Source organism: Acomys minous (genome assembly GCF_964271855.1).
Source record: "Acomys minous genome assembly, chromosome: 3".
In the NCBI taxonomy this organism is placed as follows: domain Eukaryota; kingdom Metazoa; phylum Chordata; class Mammalia; order Rodentia; family Muridae; genus Acomys; species Acomys minous.
Genome location: NC_140485.1, coordinates 120,541,709 through 120,563,342, shown reverse-complemented (window position 1 = coordinate 120,563,342; position 21,634 = coordinate 120,541,709). Strand labels below are relative to the sequence as shown.

Here is a 21,634-nt window from a genome sequence, read left to right as displayed (position 1 = left end):
AAGGTTCTGTGGGAGCTTTTCCCGGGGTCACTCCAGGATCCTGAATAAAAACTGCTGCAAGAAGAGTTCTCGGTGTTGGTGTCTTTCCTGCTGGACAGGAGCTGCATCAGCATTTGTACAGGTTTGCACTTCCACCAGCAATAGATGGATGTTCCCCTTTCTCCACATCCTCATCAGCATGTGCTGTCACTTGAGTTTTTGGTCTTAGCCATTCTGATGCTTGTCAGGTGGAATTTCAGAGTTATTTTGATTTGCATTTCCTTGATGACTAAGGATGTTGATCATTTCGTTAAGTATTTCTCAGGCACTTGATAATCCTCTGTTGAGAAGTCTCTGTTTAATTTTGAATCCCATTTTTTAATTGAGTTATTTGGTTTGGTGGTGTTTAATTTCTTGTGTTCTTTATATATTTTGGATATTAGTCCTTTGTCGGTTATAGGGTTGTTGATCTTTTCCTAGTCTGTAGGCTGTCATTTTGTTTTGTTGACAGTATCTTTTGCCTTACAGAAGCTTTTCAGTTTTATGAGGTCCCATTATTAATTATTGACCTTAGAGCCTGAGCTGTTGATATTCTGTTTAGGAAGCTGTCTCCTGCGCCAATGAGTTCGAGGCTCTTCATTTTTTCTTCTAATAGATTTAGTGTGTCTGGTTTTATGTTGAGGTCTTTAATATACTTGGACTTTAGTTTTGTGCAGGGTGATAAATATGGATCCATTTGCATTTTCTGCATGTAGACACCCATTTAGACCAGCATTATTTGTTGAAGATGCTATCTTTTTTCCATTTCATGGCTTTAGCTTCTTTGTCAAAAATCAAGTGTCCATAGGTGTGTGGGTTTATTTCTGGGTCTTTAATTTGATTCCATTGATCAACCAGCCTATTTCTATGCCAGTACCATGCTGTTTTTATTACTGTTGTTCTATAATTCAGCTTGAGATCAGGGATGGATATTCCTCCTGAAGACCTTTTACTGTTACAGGATTATTTTAGCTATTCTGGAGGTTTTTTTGTTTTTCCATATGAAGCTGAGAGTTGATCTTTCAAGGTCTGTAATGAATTGTGTAGGTATTTTGATGGGGATTTCATTGAAACTATAGATTGCTTTTGGTAAGATGGCCATTTTTACTATGTTGAATCTCCTGATCCATGTGCATGGGAGATCTTTCAATTTCTGATATCTTCTTCAATTTCTTTCTTCAAAGACTTGAAGTTTTTTCATACAAGTCCCTCACTTGCTTGGTTACAGTTACACCAAAATACTCTATATTATTTGTGGCTACTGTGAATGGTATACTTTCCCTAATTTCCTTCTTAGCCTGTTTGCCACAGGGCTACTGATTGTTTTGAGTTGATTTTGTATCCAGCCACTTTGCTGAAGGTGCTTATCAGTAATAGGAGTTCCTTGGTAGAATTTTTGGGGTCATTTATGTATACTGTCATTTCATCCATGAATAGTGATCCTTTGACTTATTCCTTTCCTGTTTGTATTTCCTTGATCTCCTTTACTTGTCTTATTGCTCTTGATAGAACTTCAGGTACTATATTGAAGAGATACAGAGAGAGTGAACAGCTTTGTCTTTCCCCTGATTTCAGTGGAACTGATTTAAGTTTCTCTCCATTTAGTTTGATGCTGGGTATAGGCTTGCTGTATATTGCTTTACTATGTTTAGGTATATGCCTGTATCCCCAGTCTTTCCAACACTTTTAACATGAAGGGGTGTTGGATTTTGTCAAATGATTTTTTGCAGTCTACATGATCATGTAGTTTTTTTCTTTTAGTTTGTTTATATGATGGATTACATGGATGGATTTCTGTGTATTTAACCACTCCTGCATGCCTGGGATAAAGCCTACTTGGTCATGGTGAATGACATTTTTGATGTTTTCTTCTATTCAATTTGCAAATATTTTATTGAGTATTTTTGAATCAATGTTCATAAGGGAAATTGGTCTGAAATTCTCTTTCTTTCTTGAGTCTTTGTGTGGTTTTGGTATCAAGGTGACTGTGGCCTCATAGAATGAGTTGGATAATGTTCCTTCTGTTTTTATTTTGTGGAAGAGTTTGAAGAGAATTCCTATTAGCTCTTCTTTGAAGGTCTGGTAGAATTCTGTGCTGAATCCATCTGGCCCTGGGTTTTTTGTTTGTTTTGTTTTGTTTTTTTTGGTTGGGAGACTTTTGATGACAGTTTCTATTTCATTAGGTGATATAAGACTATTTAGTTAGTTTACCTGTTCTTTATTCCATTTCAGTAATTTGTAGCTATCAAGGAAATTGTCCATTTCATTTAGATTTTCAAATTTTGTGGCATATAGGCTTCTAAAGTATGACCTAATGATTCTTTGAATTTCCTTGTCTCTGTTGTCATGTCTCTTTTTTCATTTCTGATTTTGTTGATTTAAATATTCTCCCTCTGCCTTTTTGTTAGTTTGGCTAAGGGTTTGTCTATCTTGTTGATTTTCTCAAAGAACTAGCTCTTTCTTTCATTGATTCTTTGAATTATTTTCTTTGTTTCTAATTTATTGCTTTCAGCCCCGAGTTTGATTATTTCCAGCCGTCTACTCCTCGTGGATGTATCTGCTTCTTTTTGGCCTAGAGCTGTCAGGTGTGCTGTTAATTTGCTAGTATGGAATTCCTCCAATTTCTTTATGAAGGCACTTAGTGCTGTTAACTTTCCTCTTAGTATTGCTTTCATTGTGTCCCATAAGTTTGGGTGTGTTGAGCCTCATTTTCATTGAATCCTAGGAAGTCTTTAATTTCTTTTTTTATTTTGCCCCTTACCCAGAGGTAATGAGTAGGGAGTTGTTTGGTTTCCATGAATTTGTAGGATTTCTGTTGTTGTTGAGTTCTGGCTTTAATCTATGGTGGCATGAAAAGATGCAAGAGGTTAATTAGATGTTCTTGTATCTGTTGAGGTTTGTTTGTGACTAAGTATATGGTAAATTTTGGAGAAGGTTCCGTAAGGTGCTGAGGAAAGGTATATTCGTTTGTGTTTGGGTGAAATGTTCTATAGATATCTGTTTGGTCCATTTGATTCATGATGTCTAGCTTCATTATTTATCCATTTAGTTTCTGTCTCAATCTGTCTATTGGAGAGAGTGGGGTACTGAGGTTTGATGTGTGATTTAAGCTTTAGCAATGTTTCTTTTACAAATGTGTGTGTTCCTGCATTTGGGACATAGGGGTTCAGGATTGAGACATCATTTTGGTGTATTTTTCCCTTTGATGAGTATGAAGTATCCTTTCCCATATCTTTTGATTAGTTTTGTTTAAAGTTTATTTTATTAGATACTAGAATGTCTATTCCAGATTGTTTCTTGGGTCCGTTTGCTTGGAATAATCTTTTCCATCCCTTTACTCTGAGGTATTGTCTATCTTTATTGCCGAGGTGTGTTTCTTGTATGAAGCAGAATGATGAGTTCTGTTTTCGCATCCATCCTGTTATCCTGTGTCTTTTTACTGGGGACTTGAGGCCATTGAGTTCAAGAAACACTAATGACTAGCAGTTGTTAATTCCTGGTTTGTTTGTTTTTTAATGTTGGTGGTGGCAGTGTGTGTGTGTGTGTGTGTGTGTGTGTGTGTGTGTGTGTATGTGTTTACTTTCTTTTGGTTTTGTGGATGTGGAGTTATTTATTTTGTTTTCCTGGGTAAAGTTAGCCTCCTTGAATTGGAGTGTTCCTTTTAGTATCTTTAGTAGGGCTAGACTTGTGGCTTGGTACTGTTTAAATTTGCTTTTGTCATGGAATATCTTGTTTTCTTCATCTATGGTGATTGAAAGTTTTGTTTGATATAGTAGTCTACGTTGGCATCTGTGGTCTCTTAATGTCTGCACGACATCCATCCAGGCTTTCATAGTCTCTGTTGAGAAGTTAGGTGTAATTCTGATAGGTTTGCCTTCATATGTTACTTAGCCTTTTTCTCTTGCAGGTTTTATTATTCTTTCTTTGTTCAGTATATTAAATGCTTTGATTATTATGTGGTGGGAAGATTTTCTTTTCTGGTCCAATCTATTTAGAGTTCTGTAGGCTTCTTGTATATTTATGGGCATTTCTTTCTTTGGGTTAGGGAAGATTTCATCTATGATTTTGTTGAAAATATTTTCTGGGCATTGGAGCTGGGAGTCTTCTTTTTTCTTCTATTTCTATTATTCTTAGGTTTGGTCTTTTCATGGTGTCCCAGATTTCTTGGATGTTCTGTCTGTGTCAACAGCTTTTTAGATTTAACATTGCCTTTGCTATTGTATCAATTTCTTCAATCATATCTTCTACCCCTGATATTTTCTCTTTCATCTCTTGTATTCTGTTGGGGATGCTTGTGTCTGTGGTTCCTGTCCTCTTCCCTAGGTTTTCGATTTTCAGGATTGTCTCAGATTGAGTTTTCTTCATTGCTTCTATCTCCAGTTTTAGGTTTTGAATCCTTTTATTTATTTCCTTCTCCTGTTTGTGGTTTCCTGTCTTTCACTAATTTCTTTAAGCAATTTGTTCAATTCTTTTACCTGTTTCTTTGTATATTTCTGTTCTGGTTTGAGAGATTTATTTTCCTCCTTTAAGATCTCTATTACTTTTTCATAACCTCAGATTTGAAACCTTTCTCTTGTGCATTGGTGTGAGAGTATTCCAGGGCTTGCTGTCATAGGACTGCTGGTTTCTGGTGATGTCAAATGGCCCTGGGAATTGTTGCTTGTGTTCTTGCACTGAACTCTACTCACTATGATGTCTCTGGTATTCACAGGTTTGGTAGTCTCTGATGGTCAGAGAATTTGGGAGTAAGTACAGACAATGGGGCTTTGGTCTTGTGCCCTACTCACCTCTGTGGAGTTTAATGTCTCTATTGCCTCACTGTTTGTGACCCAGGTAGGCTAGGCAGCCGGGGAGCAGGCAGAAAGATATCTGAGAAGAGAGCTGCTCTAGGGGCCCTGCAAGCCTCCTTGGGGCAGAGGACAATGCGCTAGTTTGCTTTCTATTGCTATAGTATGCACTATGACCAAAAGAAAGTTGCTGAGGAAAGGGTTAATTAACTTCAACTTACAACTCTCACGTCATAGTCCGTCATAGAGAGAAGTTATGACTAGAACTCTATAGCAGGAACACGGAGGCAAGAACTGAAGTAGAGACCAAGGAAGATAGCTGCTTACTGGCTTTGCCCCATGGCTTGCTCAGTCTGATTTCTTATACACCTAACAATGCCAGCCCAAGGATGGCTGCATATTAATCATCAGATTAATCCAATCAGATGGAGACCTGTTTTAATTGAGGTTTCATCTTCGTAGATGACGCTAGCTGTGTCAAGGTGACAAAAAACTAACAATACAGGTGTAGCAAACTGTATAGTACAGCCTTTGTGTCTGGCTTTGAGTGAAATGTTTTAACAAGGCCTTGGCTATGTTTGGGTCAATCAGTAGAGGCTGAGAAATTGTTCTGAGACTGTTTGAACCTCAAAGAAATGTTGTCTTTCTAGAGAATCTGCACTCGATACTATGTGAGAACTTATAGCTTCACTAACCATGGTCATAAGGTGCTCCTGGCAAACCTGGAGTTCTTACTTTTGATTAGGGCCATGGTCAAAAGAGGCAGACTTGTGTGGGTTGTCTGCTGTTATGGGCTGCAAGGACAAGATAACTTTGGTTGTTGAAACCTTTCCCAGCCAGAGTTAACCTTATAAAATGTTTGAATAAAGTAACTGGAGTAAGCTAGCTGGGTGTCAGTCTTTTCTAAGAAGGCTGAATCCCGTTGCTCCTTTGTAAAATGAAGGCTTAGCATCTTGGTGAGCTTCACTCTCTTCTGCGGGACCAATGACCAACATCAATCAATAGACAGGAGCTATGCTGTAAAATCTTATATGTTATATATGATAAATATATATGTATGTATGCATATGTATGTATGTGTATGTATGTATGTATGTTTCAGTTATTGAGAATCTTGCACATGATAGACACGTACTTTACCATATTGCCATATGCCCTTATCTCTGATTTTTATATCCAAGGTAGGAATAAGAAACTAAGACTCAGTCAAGCATGGTGATTCATGCTTTTAATTCCATCACTTAGGAAACAGAGGCAGGCGGATCTCTATGAGTTCCAGGAAAGCCAGGACCATGTCTCAAACAAACAAATGAATGAAGCTCAAACTATCAGCTCCTTTCCAAACCATTCTACCAGGACTATTGGTATAGATTAGGCAGAAGTGACCAAACACCTAACAGATCTCTATTATAAACGTTCTAAATGTTGATTTCTTTGGGGTGACCCCAGATGAGACTTCTAGCAGCGAGGGATATGGAGCCTGAAGTTGCTACCTCCTGTAGTCAGGTGGGACTTCCAGTGGAGGGAGGGGGGACACCAACCCATCCATAAAACCTTTGACCCAAAATTTATCTTGTCTATAAGAAGTGTAGGGATAAAGATAGAGCAGAGATTGAGGGAATAGCCAACCAGTAACTGGCCCAACTTGTGATCCACCCCATGGGAGACCCAACCCCTTAATCCTGCTGTGACTTGATTTGTCAGGGTGGGTTGGTACCCATGGGGGTTAGTGATTAAATATACAAATTAATGGGGGAAAAGGCCATTTTTAACAGCAACCTCTTCTTTCCCATATTGTAATGGAACTAACTAGGTTTTTTTTGTTGTTGTTTTTATTTACTCTAAAGATAGGAAGAAGGTTTGAGACTGAAGAAAGAGAAAAGTACTAAGAAGTGAAACAACTCTGTTCTTCTCCAGTAACTATTGATTTCAGGAAATGGTTCTCTACTGATGGTTCCATTGGTTTTTGAGTTTGAAACAGGATCACAAAACTGGCTTGGAACTCACTCTATAGCATAAGTTAACCTGAGCTCAAGGTCCCTCTGCTTCTACCTCCTTAGGGCTGAACTGTTAATATTAGACCCTGTGCCCAGCTATCATTTTTATATTCTTACTGTATGCTTGCACATAGGTGATAATACTATAGTGTATACATGCAGATATTGAGCTTTGTATCACAGCTTCCTGTTCAGAGAAGTCATCCCTGAGGAGAGGCACCTGAGTCTAAGCCCAGCTTATTGTTATAGCTGGCCACAGTTGCCATCCTATTGAAGAGGGTCTTCACTGCAGCCTTACTTTTCTTCTGTCTCTTCCTTTGCTTCCTATGGACATGCTTCCTCCCCTCAGAACCATCATGTCCCAGCATGTTACGAACGTGCTCAGCGGATGGGGTGAGATTCTGAATGTGGAAGGCTCTTTCATGACTCCTTTGCTAAGCACTGCCGGGGGAGCCCTTCAGAGGCAGCCTGAACAGGAAACTTCTGAACAGATTCCCTGGACCTGGTGTTACAAGTGCGTGTGAGCCACCTGACATGGGTGCTAAGAACCAAACGCAGGCTGTGTGAAGATATTTCTAATGATTGGCTTACTCAAATGTGTTCAGTCACTTAGAAATATCAAGGGCTGTGTTCTGTATGAGTGACAGATAAAATGTAATATATGAACCATCTTTAGTCACCCATATGTAGCAGCAATAGTATTTAGAAAACCTTGCTAAGTAGCCTAAGCAACGTGTAAATGAAATCCAGGCTTCAGGATAAGCTCTGATCTGAATACTAAAGGATGCAGCCAGCAAAGGGGTAGTGTAGGAAGAATGAGCTAAGGCCATTCCAGTGGGAAAATGATACTGGCAAGAGCTTAGGGCCTTGATGTGTATGCCTTTAAGAGAGTGAGAGGTAGCCTGGTGATACAGGATACTCAGGGTGATGTATCTCAAGCTTCTGGAGTCTCCAAGACCCACAGTGCAACTCTTACCTGCTGGGCCATGGCCCGGATGCGCCAGTACTCTGCCTCCGCACTTGGGGAAGAGGATGGTGCTGCCACCCTCACCTGGCAGCCTTCCCCACTGAAGCCCTCTGTGCCACTGTGGAAGCAGCCTAGTAGGTCCTAGGGAGGAAGAGCAGGTGTTTGTAGGGGTTGTCTTGGTTCAGAGCGCCAGGTCCAATCTCAGATCTGACACCGATAAAATAACCAACCCAGTTTTTTTTTTTTTTTCATGTTCTGCTACTGTGCAAGTACCTCATATGAGGAGGCAAGCAGAACTCAGGTTCCCAGCCTGACCAAGCATCTGGGAGCTAAGAAAGTAGGAAACAATTTTGTGTCCCTCATTGTGGCATCTTACCTTCACTGGCTTGAGTGTGGCTGAGAAGGCATCCTGAAGAGCACAACACGCAAGTCGCCACATTTCCTCCGTGAACACAGGACCTGCTGTCACGAGGACGTACCTGCCAAAAGGCATGTCCTCAGTCTAGAAATTCTGTTGTCCTTAAAGTTGAATTGTGCACACATTTATCCTGCAGTTGCTTTGCAAGCCTCCTGTCTCTTCTCACTCCTGCCTTCTATCCCTGTGGTATTCCACTGTCAGGACACTAATATCTAAGCCACTTTAATTTAGAAACACCAACAGATTCCCCCTGCAAACAGACCACCTTAGGCTCATATGCAAGGGTCTGTATCCTTCATTCATTTTCCCATTCTGGCCAATTTATTAGCACTCCTCTACAAATCACAACCATGTAAAACAAGACCCAAACCCTTAGTGCCACTTATTCTTTTTTTCCTTTTTCCTTTTAAAAATTATTATTATTATTTATTCAGATTACATTGTTATCCCCTCACTTATATCTTCCCACTCACACTCTCCCTCCCTCTTCTGCCCTATTCCCCTCCCTTAGACCTCTGACAGGAGGGGACCTCCTCCTCTACCATATGCCCATAGCCTATCAGGTCTCATCCAGATAGCCTGCTTCCCCTTCCTCTGAGAGACTCTACCCAGCAGGGGATTGGGACAGATGCTGGGACTTGCTGCTGTACTCCAGGTGGAGTCCTGAGAGTGGTATGGAAAAATAGGGGAAATGAAAGGGCCCAGAAGGTTCAGGAGCCTCACAAGGAGACCATCAAGGCTGGCGGATCTGGACCCAGGGGGGGCCTGCACAAGCGATTGCACCAACAAAAGACAATGCATGCAGTAAACCTGTTAAGATATAGCCAATGGCCAGCTCACTCTCCATGCTTATGGGGAGAGCAGGGACTGCCACTTATTCTTACTGTCACTTATTCTTATCTCCTTGTGTCTGTTTTCTTGTTCTCCCGGCTGGAATGTTATCGCCTAGTGAAGACTTACTGTGATGGTTTAAATGGCATGGCCCAGGAAAGTCCCTGGCTTTGAATACACAGCCCCCAGTTAGTGGCTATTTGAGAAGGACTAAGGTGTGTGGCCTTATTGAAGGAGCTGTGTCCCTTGGGGGTGGACTTGAATGTTTCAAAAGGTTTTTTTGTTTTTTTTGTTGTTGTTGTTGTTTTGTTTTAACCATCCTCAGTGCTGTGTACTCTCTGCTTTCTGCTTGCAGTTTGAGATATGAGCTCTCAGCTGTTTCTACTGACTTGCCCTTGCTCCACCATCATAGATACTAACCATTTGGAACTATAAGCCCAGTTAATTGCTTCCTTTTATAAGTAGCCTTGATCAACTTCTAAAAGGCGGTTTTATTGTAGCGAGAGAAAAATAATGAAAAAAATCACTTTGGAGTAGGAACCAAATGTCACCTTTATTACCATTCTGTTTCCCACACTTCTTTTCCTTTCATGTTATCAGTTCTTTCTCTCTTTCTCTTTCTCTTTCTCTCATTACTTTTCTTTGAGACATGGCCTTGCTGTGTAGCCTAGGGTGAGTTGGAACTCAGACTCTCTTTGCTCTACTCCCTGAGTTCTAGGATTACAGAGATATACCTGGCAGGTATGTCACCACTCTCAGGACCCTTACGCTAAAGAGATGGGAGGGTACAGGTATCTAGTAACATTTTTACAAGAAGAATTATATGTCCTCATTATACACGGGTACAGTATTCTAGACTCCAAAATGGAACTTGTTAGGAGTGGAGTCTGAGAGCAAGATCCTAAGACTTAAAAGAATCACTCAAAAGGGTCCATGGAACCTAGGAACAGAATGAAACAAACTACCTGTTGTCCTTAAAGTTGAATGTGCACACGTCTATCCTGCAGTTGCTTTGCTAGCCTTCCTGTCTCTTCCCACGCCTGCCTCCCATCCCTGTGGTATTCCACTGTCTAGACACTAATATCTAAACCATTCTAATTTAGGAACATCAGTGGATTTCCACTGCAGACAGATCACCTTAGGCTCACATGCAAGGGTCTATATCCTTCATTCATTTTTTCCATTCTGGCCAATTTATTAGCACTCCTCTACAAATCATAACTATGTAAAACAACACTAAAGCTCTTATTATCGCTTGTTCTTATCTCCCTGTGCCTATTGGAGCTGGCAGTGGGCACTAAATCTCAGATCCCACCCCCCATCACTTCCCACCCTCCTCCTTTGTCTCCAAGGAAACTGTCACTTTCCCTGTATCACTTCATTTTCTTTATCTTCTTCGACCCTAAGCACTTGCTGACTGAACACAAAAGCGGGGATGGGGGGGGGATATTAATTATAAATTATTTTTGAAAAGCAATCCAAAAAGTGAGTCACTGCCATAAAAGACAGTTCCTTTTTATCATATAATAAGGCCCCGCCCTCGTAGAGACCCGAGGGACCCCTCTCTCACCGAATGCAGGAGCAGCCCACTCTGGAGATAGTTTCTGTGGGCTTGGCCACACACACCACCAGCAGCTCAAAGAGGTCCTTCAGCATGGTGTTGATCATGCTTTCATACCTGATGTCTACAAGAGAAAGTAATACGATTCTTAGAATGCTTGCGTAAAGAGAGAGGGAGAAATAGCCATCTCTAGCAAAAGAGGGAAGTCCGAGATATAAAAAGATAAACGTTTTGGAAAAAGAAAAAAAAAAAAAAAGCAAAAAAGAATGGCACATGTCACAGATATGAGGACGAGGCTTTGCTTGACAAAGTTCCAAAGACCTCCAATTGCCCAGCATGATCTTTAGACATCCAGAACAGCTGTTGAGGCTTTGCTTAACAGAGTCCCAAAGAACTCCAGCTGATCCCCACTGCCCTTATGTATTATGTATGGTCCAGGTGTAATTTTGCCTAAAACTACTTTGAAATATGATTTTTCTCCTAAACTGTTTTCTCTCTATTTCTCCCTTTGACTATGAGTCCTAATAAAATTCACACTGGAAAAATTTTCCCACAGAGAATGTTGAAAGAAGGCATCTGGCCAAAGGCTTGAGACCATGCAAGAGTCTTGGCTTTGACTATTTTGATCAGCCAGGCAGAAACTGCTTTAAAAAAAAAGTTAGGACTTTGATGTAACAGTACCTAGTTAGATATTGCTAGCTGTAGAAAAGTAAAGTGTGTTTCTTTAGAATCTGCTTTGAAAGTAATAGAAGGTGGGCTTGGAGCATCATGCTTCACAGATATTTTACAATAGAAGACCCCTTGGCAGTTAGCCTAGGCTTGGAGAGCACACCTGTTGGTTTGGGACTGGAAGAAAGTCAAGTTTTTTCTGTGTTAAGGAAATTTAGTTTCAAGCTATGTTTCTATGACAGTCATGTAAACACAATGGTTTCAGCCTTGGGAAATTTATGATTCAACTATGCCGAGTATTGTTTAAGAAAAAATAATCAGGTCATGCTGACCATTGCTTGGATATTGATTGATTTTTGCTATATGATTTATTGTAGGTTATACAGAACTGTTTGTATTTCTTTGTTAGATTGTTTTCTTGCTCTGTTGATTTTTAAATGCTCTCTTGATTGTAACAGATGAGAAAATCATGATGTAATGAAAAAAAAACCCTGAATTTCACTTTAAATAAAGTACTGGGGTTACCCCAAGGAGAAAAAAAAAAGGAACAGTAGAAAAATAAAGTTCTCCTTGGCTTAGAAGACCTTTCAGTTTGCACCACAATTTAAGAATGGATCTCAGTATTTTTTTTTATTCTCCATTCTTCAATCTCTTCTCAACAATGAGTTACATCTAATTGTTCAACCAACAGATGCTTTCCCTTAAGCAGCTGTTCCCCACTGCTCAATTCTCCCTACTGAGGAACTGTGGGAGCACCTACCTTCCCTTACACATCCTTAAAACAGATCAACAAACTACAGCAAAGCAATGTTTTTCTTGAAGTCCTTTTACCCAATTTTGATATGTCTTGTCTCCTTTATAGATGCAGTAAGATGAAATATGTGGTTCACCTTTGTGTGTGTGTATATTGTTCAAATTTCAGCATATGATTAATATATTCAAATAAGACAAAATATAATAAAATCATGGCATGAAAATGAGTTGCTAGGGCTGGAGAGATGGCTCAGCGGTTAAGAGCACTGACTGCTTTTCCAGAGGACCCAGGTTCAATTCTCAGCACCCACATGGCAGCTTTCAACTGTCTTAGAGTTACAACTCTGAGCTGCCACTCTCACACAGGCAAACATGCAGGCAAAACACCAATGCACATAAAATAAAAATAAATAAATTTAAAAAAAGAAAATGAGTTGCTGAAAAAATGCTTCTAAAAAGGAAAATTCAAATATACTTTACTTGGAGATAAAAACTGAATTGCTTTTAAATGCTCTTAGAAAACAAGAGCAATCTCATCTCAGTTCAGTAATTTCTGAATCTTTTCAATCTGGCTTCCATCTGCACATCATTTGCAGACCAAAGGAAAAAGAAATTCCCAGGCTTATCTATTTGCCAACTCAAGGAATGCATCTGCATATTTTTCCTAGGGTCCTTGCGATGCCATAGATGCAATTTTCAGTAGTATCTTCCACTCACTGCAGAGCAACAGCCTGCTCAACAACATCAACCCCTTGAGACATACTCATTACCCAAGGTGAAAAACCCTCTTCCACCAGCATTTTTATTTTGCAGGACAAATTGTCCTCACTGAATTTAGTACAGACACAACTTCTTATTCTTCCTTAGACTCATTGGAGCCAATACTCTGGTCTTTTTTGTCTTTTCTAGCAAGGAAGACTCTTTACACTTAACTCCATGTTCCCCTTCTGTTTAGATGCTGTTTCTTCTTCCTCCCAAACCTCCCAAAGCAGCTCATGAGGAAGAATCCCACTTTCACAGAGGTTCCTGCTCAGGTCCCCAAGCTGCTGTCCTGTCTGTACTTCTCCATCTGCCACATTCAACATAACTTTTCACTGGCATATATTTTTTCAAAGTGCCAAAGGCATTAAGAAACTTCCCTTCATCCTGTCCAGATAAGTAACTTCTTGCTGGCAACTGAAGTCTTTTCTAAATTTTATTTCTTTTCTTTGCCCTCTTTAGATGAAAAAGCATAAATAACAAGGCATCTCACCTCTGCAGACTCTTACTATGGGGAATTTTAAAAGCTATGTACTTGAATATTCTTTCCCTCGTATTATGCATAGCTAACCTAGACTTGCGATTAGGTGTTGTATCCTCAACAAAGGCATTTGCATGAGGCATTCACTAAACACTTTGAGATAATGATGCTACCTGCAGAAGGGCTGCTCGGGTGCTGTAGCTACCTGAGTGTAGAAAACTTTGAATGTGTTCCACCACCAGCTCACAGGACAGACCAATGGCATGCTTGAAGTTAGCAGATGCCACATCCCAGTAGGAATGGTCCTTATGGCTGCGACGGAGCCAGAGAGACATCACAGGAAGGAGAAGATGAACAACTGCATATATTCCAAACCCTGGACCTGGAAAGGAAAGAGGAGGGTCAGAATTGTGATTTCAAGGGGAGTGGGGTGTTTTTTTGGGGGGGGCTGGTATCAAAGCTCTCTTTCAAAAGATCTCCCCATTCTCTGAGAAAGTGTGTGCAGAACAGACAGTGCACTGGGGTCAATAACAGGGGCATTTTTCCTTCTTTGTATGATTTTAGCTCTGTAGGTATATAAATATACATAAAAATTCAAATATCATAAAGTCAAAATGTCACTTGATCTCTTAGACCTCAGATTCAAACACATAAATACACATGTGCATTTAGGAAAGAATATCTATCATCTGTATCTATCTATCTATCTATCTATCTATCTATCTATCTATCTGTCTATCTGGAACACTAAAGAATACAGTTTTATTCATAATAGTCTGAGTTTCATTGTGTTGCCAAGACAGGCCTTGAGTTCTTGAATTTGTGTTTTCCTGGCAGAACTACCTGAATAGCTCTATGACTGCAGGCATTTCCCACCACACTCACTTAGAGCCTTAAAGATAATTTTTAATAAATGTGAAAAACACAGTTTATATTATCAAAATTTTAAACAGTTCTTATTGTCACTGATATACTATTTCCATTACACACATGTAATTTATTTACCAATTTCAGTGCTGATGAACATTTAAGATGTGATTTTTTTTCTTTTTATTCTGTAGACAATGCTATAAAGACAATCTTTGTGCTTCCTTAAAGAAACATTAGTACATTTAAGAAATGATTTTAAAAGCAAGGTTCAAGTAAGGTAGGCTGGCACCCAACCAGAAAAACAAAGAAGCTATCTCACTGTGGGATTAACTAGAAGCTTCATTAAGGTTCAAAATCTGTTAGTGAAAACTGAAATTTCAGGGTTGGAGCGATGACTCAGCCATTAAGAGCACTGGCTGCTCTTTTTTTTTTTTTTTTTTTTTTTTTTTTTTTTTTTTTTTTGGTTTTTCGAGACAGGGTTTCTCTGTGTAGTCTTGGCTATCCTAGACTTGCTTTGTAGACCAGGCTGGGCTCGAACTCACAGCGATCCACCTGCCTCTGCCTCCCGAGTGCTGGAATTAAAGGTGTGCGCCACCATGCTGGCTGCTCTTAATTGAACCCTTGTCCACAGAAACAGAGTTCAATTCCCAGCACCCACTGGGCAGCTTATAATTGTCTTTAACTCCAGTTCCAGGGTATCTGATTCCCTCTTCTGGCTTCTCTAGGTACTGCATGCACATGGTACACAACCATTTATGCAGGCAAAGCACACACAAAATAACAATAAAAACATCTTACATTTCTATAAATAGTCTCTTTGACTAAGGAAACTGGAATGAAAATATATACTAAGTTTTTAAAACTCAGAAGAGATGCATTACTAAGGTCTCTTCTATGCAGGGGACTGTCCTAGGTAGCAGGTATCTTTTTCTGATGATAATCATCAAGACAAGAGGCTAGGCTCAGTATAGCATGTGCTCATGAGTGTTGCATCTGTTGGGCTCTCTTGACAGCCCTTGGGCTGCACAGACTGTAAGATATGACCAAGGAAGAAGGCTGCAATCATGGAAAATGGCAAAGTCTGCTGGCTTATGGAGACACTGATGGCACAGATGGATTGATGTGGGACAGCACCAAAGCACATATCTTTAGTAAAAATTTCAAGGATATACCTTATCCATAACTTCACTGCCATTCAACACATATTTTCTGAGCATATACTGTACATGAAACTTGCCTTAAATGTAAAATAGTGAAAAACAGGCAAATATCCAAAGAGATACCTTCTTGAAAATAGTTACATGTCTAACAACCCCTCCAATAAAACCAGACAAAGACATTTACCAGGTGTTTTGGTAACATCTCTCAACAGCTCAAAGAGTAAATCTAAGGTTGGTGGTTGGTGCTGTCGTGGACAGTTGGACACAGCTGCTGTTAGCTGTTCCAACAGGATGATCCAAACTTCTATCAGACCTGGAAAACAAAAAGCAGACCTCCCTGAAATCCAACTGTCCATCAGGAAGAATCCTTGAAAGACCCAAGCAAATACTATGCATGAATGGCAAGAATCATTTGGACATTAGTCATTAATCAGCGCGTCAGCATCGGTGCCTATGAGCAGGCAAAGATTAATTTATACAGTTTGACAAAGTCAAAGGAAACACAAGACTCAAATTCTTTCCTAAACTCACCTTTTTTTTCCCTTTGGCCTTTTTTCAAGACAGGGTTTCTCTGTGTAGCCTTGGCTGTCCTGGACTCACTATGTAGACCAGGCTGGTCTTGAACTCACAGAGATACACCTGCCTCTGCCTCCTGAGTGCTGGGATTAAAGGTGTGCGCCACCATGCCCTGCCTAAATTCACTGTTTAAAAATGGCGATATTGTATGTAAATTCTATACTGAAGTGATTGTCGACTTCTTGGGACCTAATCATATAATAATGATAAAAATATAAACTTTTCCATTAGTTTTATTTCCTGTCTATCCTTTTGGTTGTTTTTCTTGTGAGACAGGATGTCATGTAGCCCATGCTAACCTCAAACTTATTATTTAGGCAATGATGTCCTTGAACTTCTGATTGGAAATTTCTACATAGCGTACATGTACCTGTCGAGTGATTTTTTGTGTGTTTGTTTGTTTTGTTTTTCGAGACAGGGTTTCTCTGGGTAGCATTGGCAGTCCTGGACTCGCTTTATAGACCAGGCTGACCTCGAACTCACAGCAATCCACCTGCCTCTGCCTCCTGATTGTTGGGATTAAAGGCATGCATCACCACGCCCAGCTGCATACATGTACCTAATACACAAATACCTAAGCAATTCTCAGAAGTGATATATTCTCAGATATTATCATAGATTTCCATTGTACATAATTATCCTGCCCAGTGCAAAATGCAAACATTTACAAAACTAGAATATATATATATTACATAATATATATATAATATATATATATATATATATATATATATATAATAAGCATACACAGACTATATAAAGCTAGACATACTATTTGACAAGGAAGATGCCATTATTAATTTATAGTCATTCACCTCCCAAACTCTGGGATTTTAGGCACTTGTTACATACCGTACTCTTTATGCCGCAGTGCCGGAGATTAAACCCAGGGCATCCTGCATGTGACGTAAGCAGGCTACTGAATACACCACACCCCTAGCTTTCCTGCCTATTCTTTTAAAATAACAAAATTAGGCACTTCCACTATGTTCTTCATAACTTTTGTGGCATTAATCACATGCATCATGCAGTGTAACCATTAGTGCCATTTTCAATTTTTTTTTGTCGTTTCACACTACTACTACGCACACTCTAAGTACGAGCACTAGTTTCACCATTGTCCCCTGACTTCAGCCCCAGTTATCGCCTAGTGTCTGCCGAGATGCTCAGTTTACTGTGGTAGCATTAAGGCCATCTATCTCTGTATTTGCCAAATGGGTAGTTTGCTACTTCCAGCTCAAATCACTGGAGAAAGTGTGACTTCAGAAGGGACCATGAGGCCTGTCTTCCTATGGGCAACAAGCCATAAAGGCTATTTGAAAAGGGATATTGTTATGTATAAGGCTTGGAAACAGCCTTTGATCACTAGAGTCTTGTAATTCGGGCTTCAAGGAGCATGAAAAATAGTTATGTTTAGTGATCCTCAGCTTCTGCCAGCTTCTATACTCCCTCTACCATATAACTCTTTGAAACTACTCTAGAATCCATGACGCTGGCCCATATCTCTGTCGCCTTGCCACCCTCTTCACAGGGTTTTTTTTTTTTTTTTTTTTTTGAGCATTGCTTAAAAAGTATGGGAGTGTGTTGTGCTATGCTCACTGCTCACTTTTTTTTTTTTTTTTTTTTTTTTGGCCATTCACTCTCTTGTCCCTATATATCTGTAATGTTCCTAAAATTTGTATACATTTCTCTGACTCATCAGACTTTGTATTAACAGGCTCTCTGGATCTGGTCATTGAGGACAAGGGAAAAGTAGGTAGAACCTCTGTACACCTTAACTTTAGAAGACACTTACTGCAACATTTGCAGATGTAATGCAATGTTTTGGGATTTGGCTTGGACAAATATGAGGAGAGAAGGAAGAAAAATACACATGACCAATTAGCTATACATTGGCTAGAAGGAGCCACCACATGTCTAACTCTGTATATATGGCATGTTTTTATATATTTTATCTAAGTTTGTAAATGTTGACATTTTCTATTGGGTGAGGAAAGTAATATGTGCCTTGAAAATCCACGGAGATATGTAGGCTCAATTTTCTTAGCAAATATATTTTATTACGAACTTACTAACTGTACCTCACTTATAACCTGACTAACCTAAGCGATAGGAAAAGAAGATTAGAGAATACAATAATGAAACCGTAAGGATATCAGTTCCAATTCTTCTGGCATAATCAGTAGGATTTCTTCTGCTGGAACCTGGAGCAACCAGAACCCGGAACCTCAGCCAGAGCCTGGAGCCCCAAAGCTTTCGCTTGAGAACTTCTCTCTAGGAGCGTCTCGAAGTGGAACGACGAACAAACAAAACTATCCCAAGTCTCCAAAGTCCCTGCCTCCTGTTTTTGGCTCACATTTATACCTCTTCTCAGCATTTGTTCAAGGATGTTTTTCTGCTGGTTAATAACCAATCTCCCCCACATGGTGGTTCAACTTCTAAGGGGATAAATATCACCTGCTCTCTCACAAGTCTTTTTCTCATCCCCCACTTGTGATCTAAGCAAAAAACACGTTTTTCTCTCATTCATCTCCCCCTTTCTATTAAATAAAATAAGCTATATACAACAAAATAAGAATTATCCATTAAGTCACATTTATAAGGACCAGTCCATTTATAGTTAACAATTTTTTGTAGTTAACAATTTTTAAGAAATTATTCCACTATCTATCCTATGCAACTGATTCTTATCCTAATGTCTAAAGTTTTTTATATTTTTTAAAAGTAAACTTATATTAATACTGTAGCTATCTAGTCTTCAACTCCATCAGAGAAGAAAAAAAAAACTATCTAAAATGAAGGAAGTGCAGGCAAGCAACTTCCAAAAGTATTGACAGGACAGAGAGCTGACTGTCTGGACAGTCACAAGTTCCTCTCCATTGTCTGGGCATCCAGTCTTCAGCCAGCTGGCCCAAGGCATCTGACAGACTGCTTCCAGGCTGTCACAAGTTTCTCTCTATCATAGGTGCATCCTGCCTTCAGCCAGCCAGCCCAAAGCATCTCACAGACTGCTCCGAAGCAGGAATCCTGAAGGACTGGCCCACCTAATATCTGCAAGGCTGGGCAGCCAATTTCTCAGTATCAGGCTAGATCATAGTGGACGGTCATTCTGTCATCAACAGTAGAGATAAGCCAAGTTCCTCAGACCAGTGGCTACCTGCCACTATTGTTTCTTGATGTCCGCATAATTAGATGGGAGGTGCTGCCAGGAATGGATGTGCCTCTCTGTCATAAAAGCCCTTTATTATTAAGTGCCATTTTCTGTGGATCTCTGAAGTATTTGAAGACCATCTAACTATCCTATCCCTCATCTATCTATTCCTTTGAAAACATATACAAAAACTAAATAAAGCTTATTCCATAATTAAGTAAGTTAGTATCTCGTAAGATTTATAAATGACCAACTACCAATTTCTATCTCCAACCATCCTGAACAAGTTATAACAGTTATTTTCACCTTTTCAAATAATTTGTACATGTATAATACATTAAATAAATGTCAAACAAATTGATCTTAAGTTTCTACCAACATGCAATATACAATTTAAGTTTCTATTAACATAACATATACAATACATAAAACAAAAGTTGAAAAAGGAAAAAAATCTTAAATTTCCATCAATCTAAAATACCAATGTGAAATATTTGAATACCAATGTAAATTATTTAAGGCTAGTAGATTCCATAATCTACTCTTTGTTCTATAGCAATATCTGAGAATATAGCATTCTGACAAGTGATTAGGTGTACATATGTGTATACATGCATATAGCCATGCATGTACATGTGGAGGCTAGAGGTTACCAGTCTTTTATCAATCCCAATCTTATGAGAAAATGTCTTTCACTGAACCTGTAGCTCACCATTTTGGGTAAATTGGTTGGCTAGTGAGCCCCTGGGACTTCCCTGTCTCTACATCCCTGGTCTCTGTTACAGTTGTAGATGGATACATCTTTTTCTTAGTTGCTTGGATCTGATCTCTGGCAACACAGCAAGCATTTTACCCACTTAGCCATCACTCCAACCTTGCGTACATTTGAATACTAACTCAAAGTTTTTACTTTTAGGCTTTTCTGGTTTACTAAATTGTATACATCATTACAATTTTTCTTTTAATTCCTTGGGTCACACCCTTTTCATTAATTTATTTACTTCAAAATTATAATTTTTAAGTCCTTGACAAATTGATGACTGATCATTAATAACCGTTGTGAGGAACTTTAGGTAGCTATTTCTCTGAGCTTTATCTGTCTGTAAGATAGGCCTTCTAGAATAAAATTGATTACTGATTTGTATAAAGAAGTTGGAGGATGCTAGTTGCAATCTCTCAATTTATAGCCAGCGAGGCATGTATATTTTTCCTTCTTTCTCTCTCCCTTTAGTCCAAGACAAAACTCAAAACACTATTATAGACCACAGTACTAGATTCTGCTATAATTACATTGGTTGAAGGTTTCAAATGTGAAATCAAAATTATACTTTCCAATAATTTAAATTATTTGTTACATTAGATATCCGTTCCTCCCTATAATGTTTTCGCTATCTGCTTTAATGAGGTTTTACCATTCAAGATACCTATAAAACACTGTACATTCTAACCACTCCTATAACTGAAAGACAAAAATAAAAACACCCTCCTTGAGTGTTTGAAACAACTTGTGCTTGGAAAGTAGTCTGAATTAGGAGTGTGATTTGCTAGATGTAGACTGGACAAAGTTTTCTGAGATGATAGACAGCATGTGAAAACTAGACTCAACTCACTGGAAAATCACTCAGAGCTACCGGAGAGGAGTCTGGCTCACAGGAGATTGCATGTAACCTAATTTGAAACAAATTCTTTAAAAGTGTTCTTTTCCCAAGCTTTTCAGCTTCACTCATCACAAATAGTCTCTCTTCAGTAATGGTTTAATTTCCTCTAACCAAATAGTCTTAGGGGAGGTAATTCTGCTTCCTTGAAGCAAGTGAAGGCAACCAGCTATTCAAACAGCAGTGAAGTTTTGTCCAACTTTGCTAAATTCAAGAGAAATTACAGTTTGAAACTTATTTGGCGCATCTGTATAACTGTGATTACACAGAAGCATCCATGTAAGAAGAATGAGTTAGTGTTGATTTTAGGGAGTCCTTGGGAATTCTGGTTAAACTTATCCTAATAAAAATTATTAAAAACATAGACATGGATGACTATTCTTACGATCTATAAGTTTAACTTAAGTTATGGCCTAAGATTCGGAGATTAAGAACATAAAAAATAATCCTAGTCAAATCAACTAACTTACCAGTGTCGTCATCAAAATCTGACAGTATGGATTCAATTCCGTCTTCACTGCTTGCTGATTGTTCCTGAAGTCTTCGTGGTAAGCTGGCAAGTCGCCCACTAAGGAATATTGGCTTTAAGGGCATTTTGTAGATCTTAGCCAATAGCTAAATAAGAAAATCACACCAAGCAGTGCATTTATATATTGAGAAATTATCAGTGCTACTGAACAGTAAGATTATGAACCATAATGAAAGGGGGCTCAAAGCTAGAAGAGCTCCTAAAAAATAAGTTATTGTGATCTGCGTTTAAGAGGAAGCGGACGAGAGCATTTCTATCAGGAAGCAGATGCAATAATGCTCATTGGCAACAAAGCAGTGGCTATTTTTCATCATTTGAGCTTTATACAATATAAACCCACTAAGGTAACTGTGAATATGTCAAACATTTTTTGTCCGTGGTGGACCCTAGAGAAGAGTCCATAGGAAAATGGGCACCAGACTCTGGCTGCCTCTTCCCATGCCCCACCTCCA

At 39.2% G+C, this 21,634-nt stretch overlaps 1 protein-coding gene across 1 annotated transcript in view; it reads right to left on the bottom strand.

The window, feature by feature from the left end:
• ARFGEF3 (ARFGEF family member 3) overlaps positions 1-21,634 on the bottom strand; it is a 148,943-nt gene that overhangs the window by 18,447 nt on the left and 108,862 nt on the right. Inside the window, exons 26-31 of the mRNA XM_084776440.1 lie at positions 21,124-21,268; positions 15,456-15,584; positions 13,447-13,623; positions 10,589-10,703; positions 8,146-8,248; positions 7,779-7,910 (exon numbers count right to left, since the gene is read on the bottom strand). Coding sequence (XP_084632566.1) covers positions 7,779-7,910; positions 8,146-8,248; positions 10,589-10,703; positions 13,447-13,623; positions 15,456-15,584; positions 21,124-21,268 — 801 coding nt within the window. The remainder of the gene's footprint in view (positions 1-7,778; positions 7,911-8,145; positions 8,249-10,588; positions 10,704-13,446; positions 13,624-15,455; positions 15,585-21,123; positions 21,269-21,634) is intronic.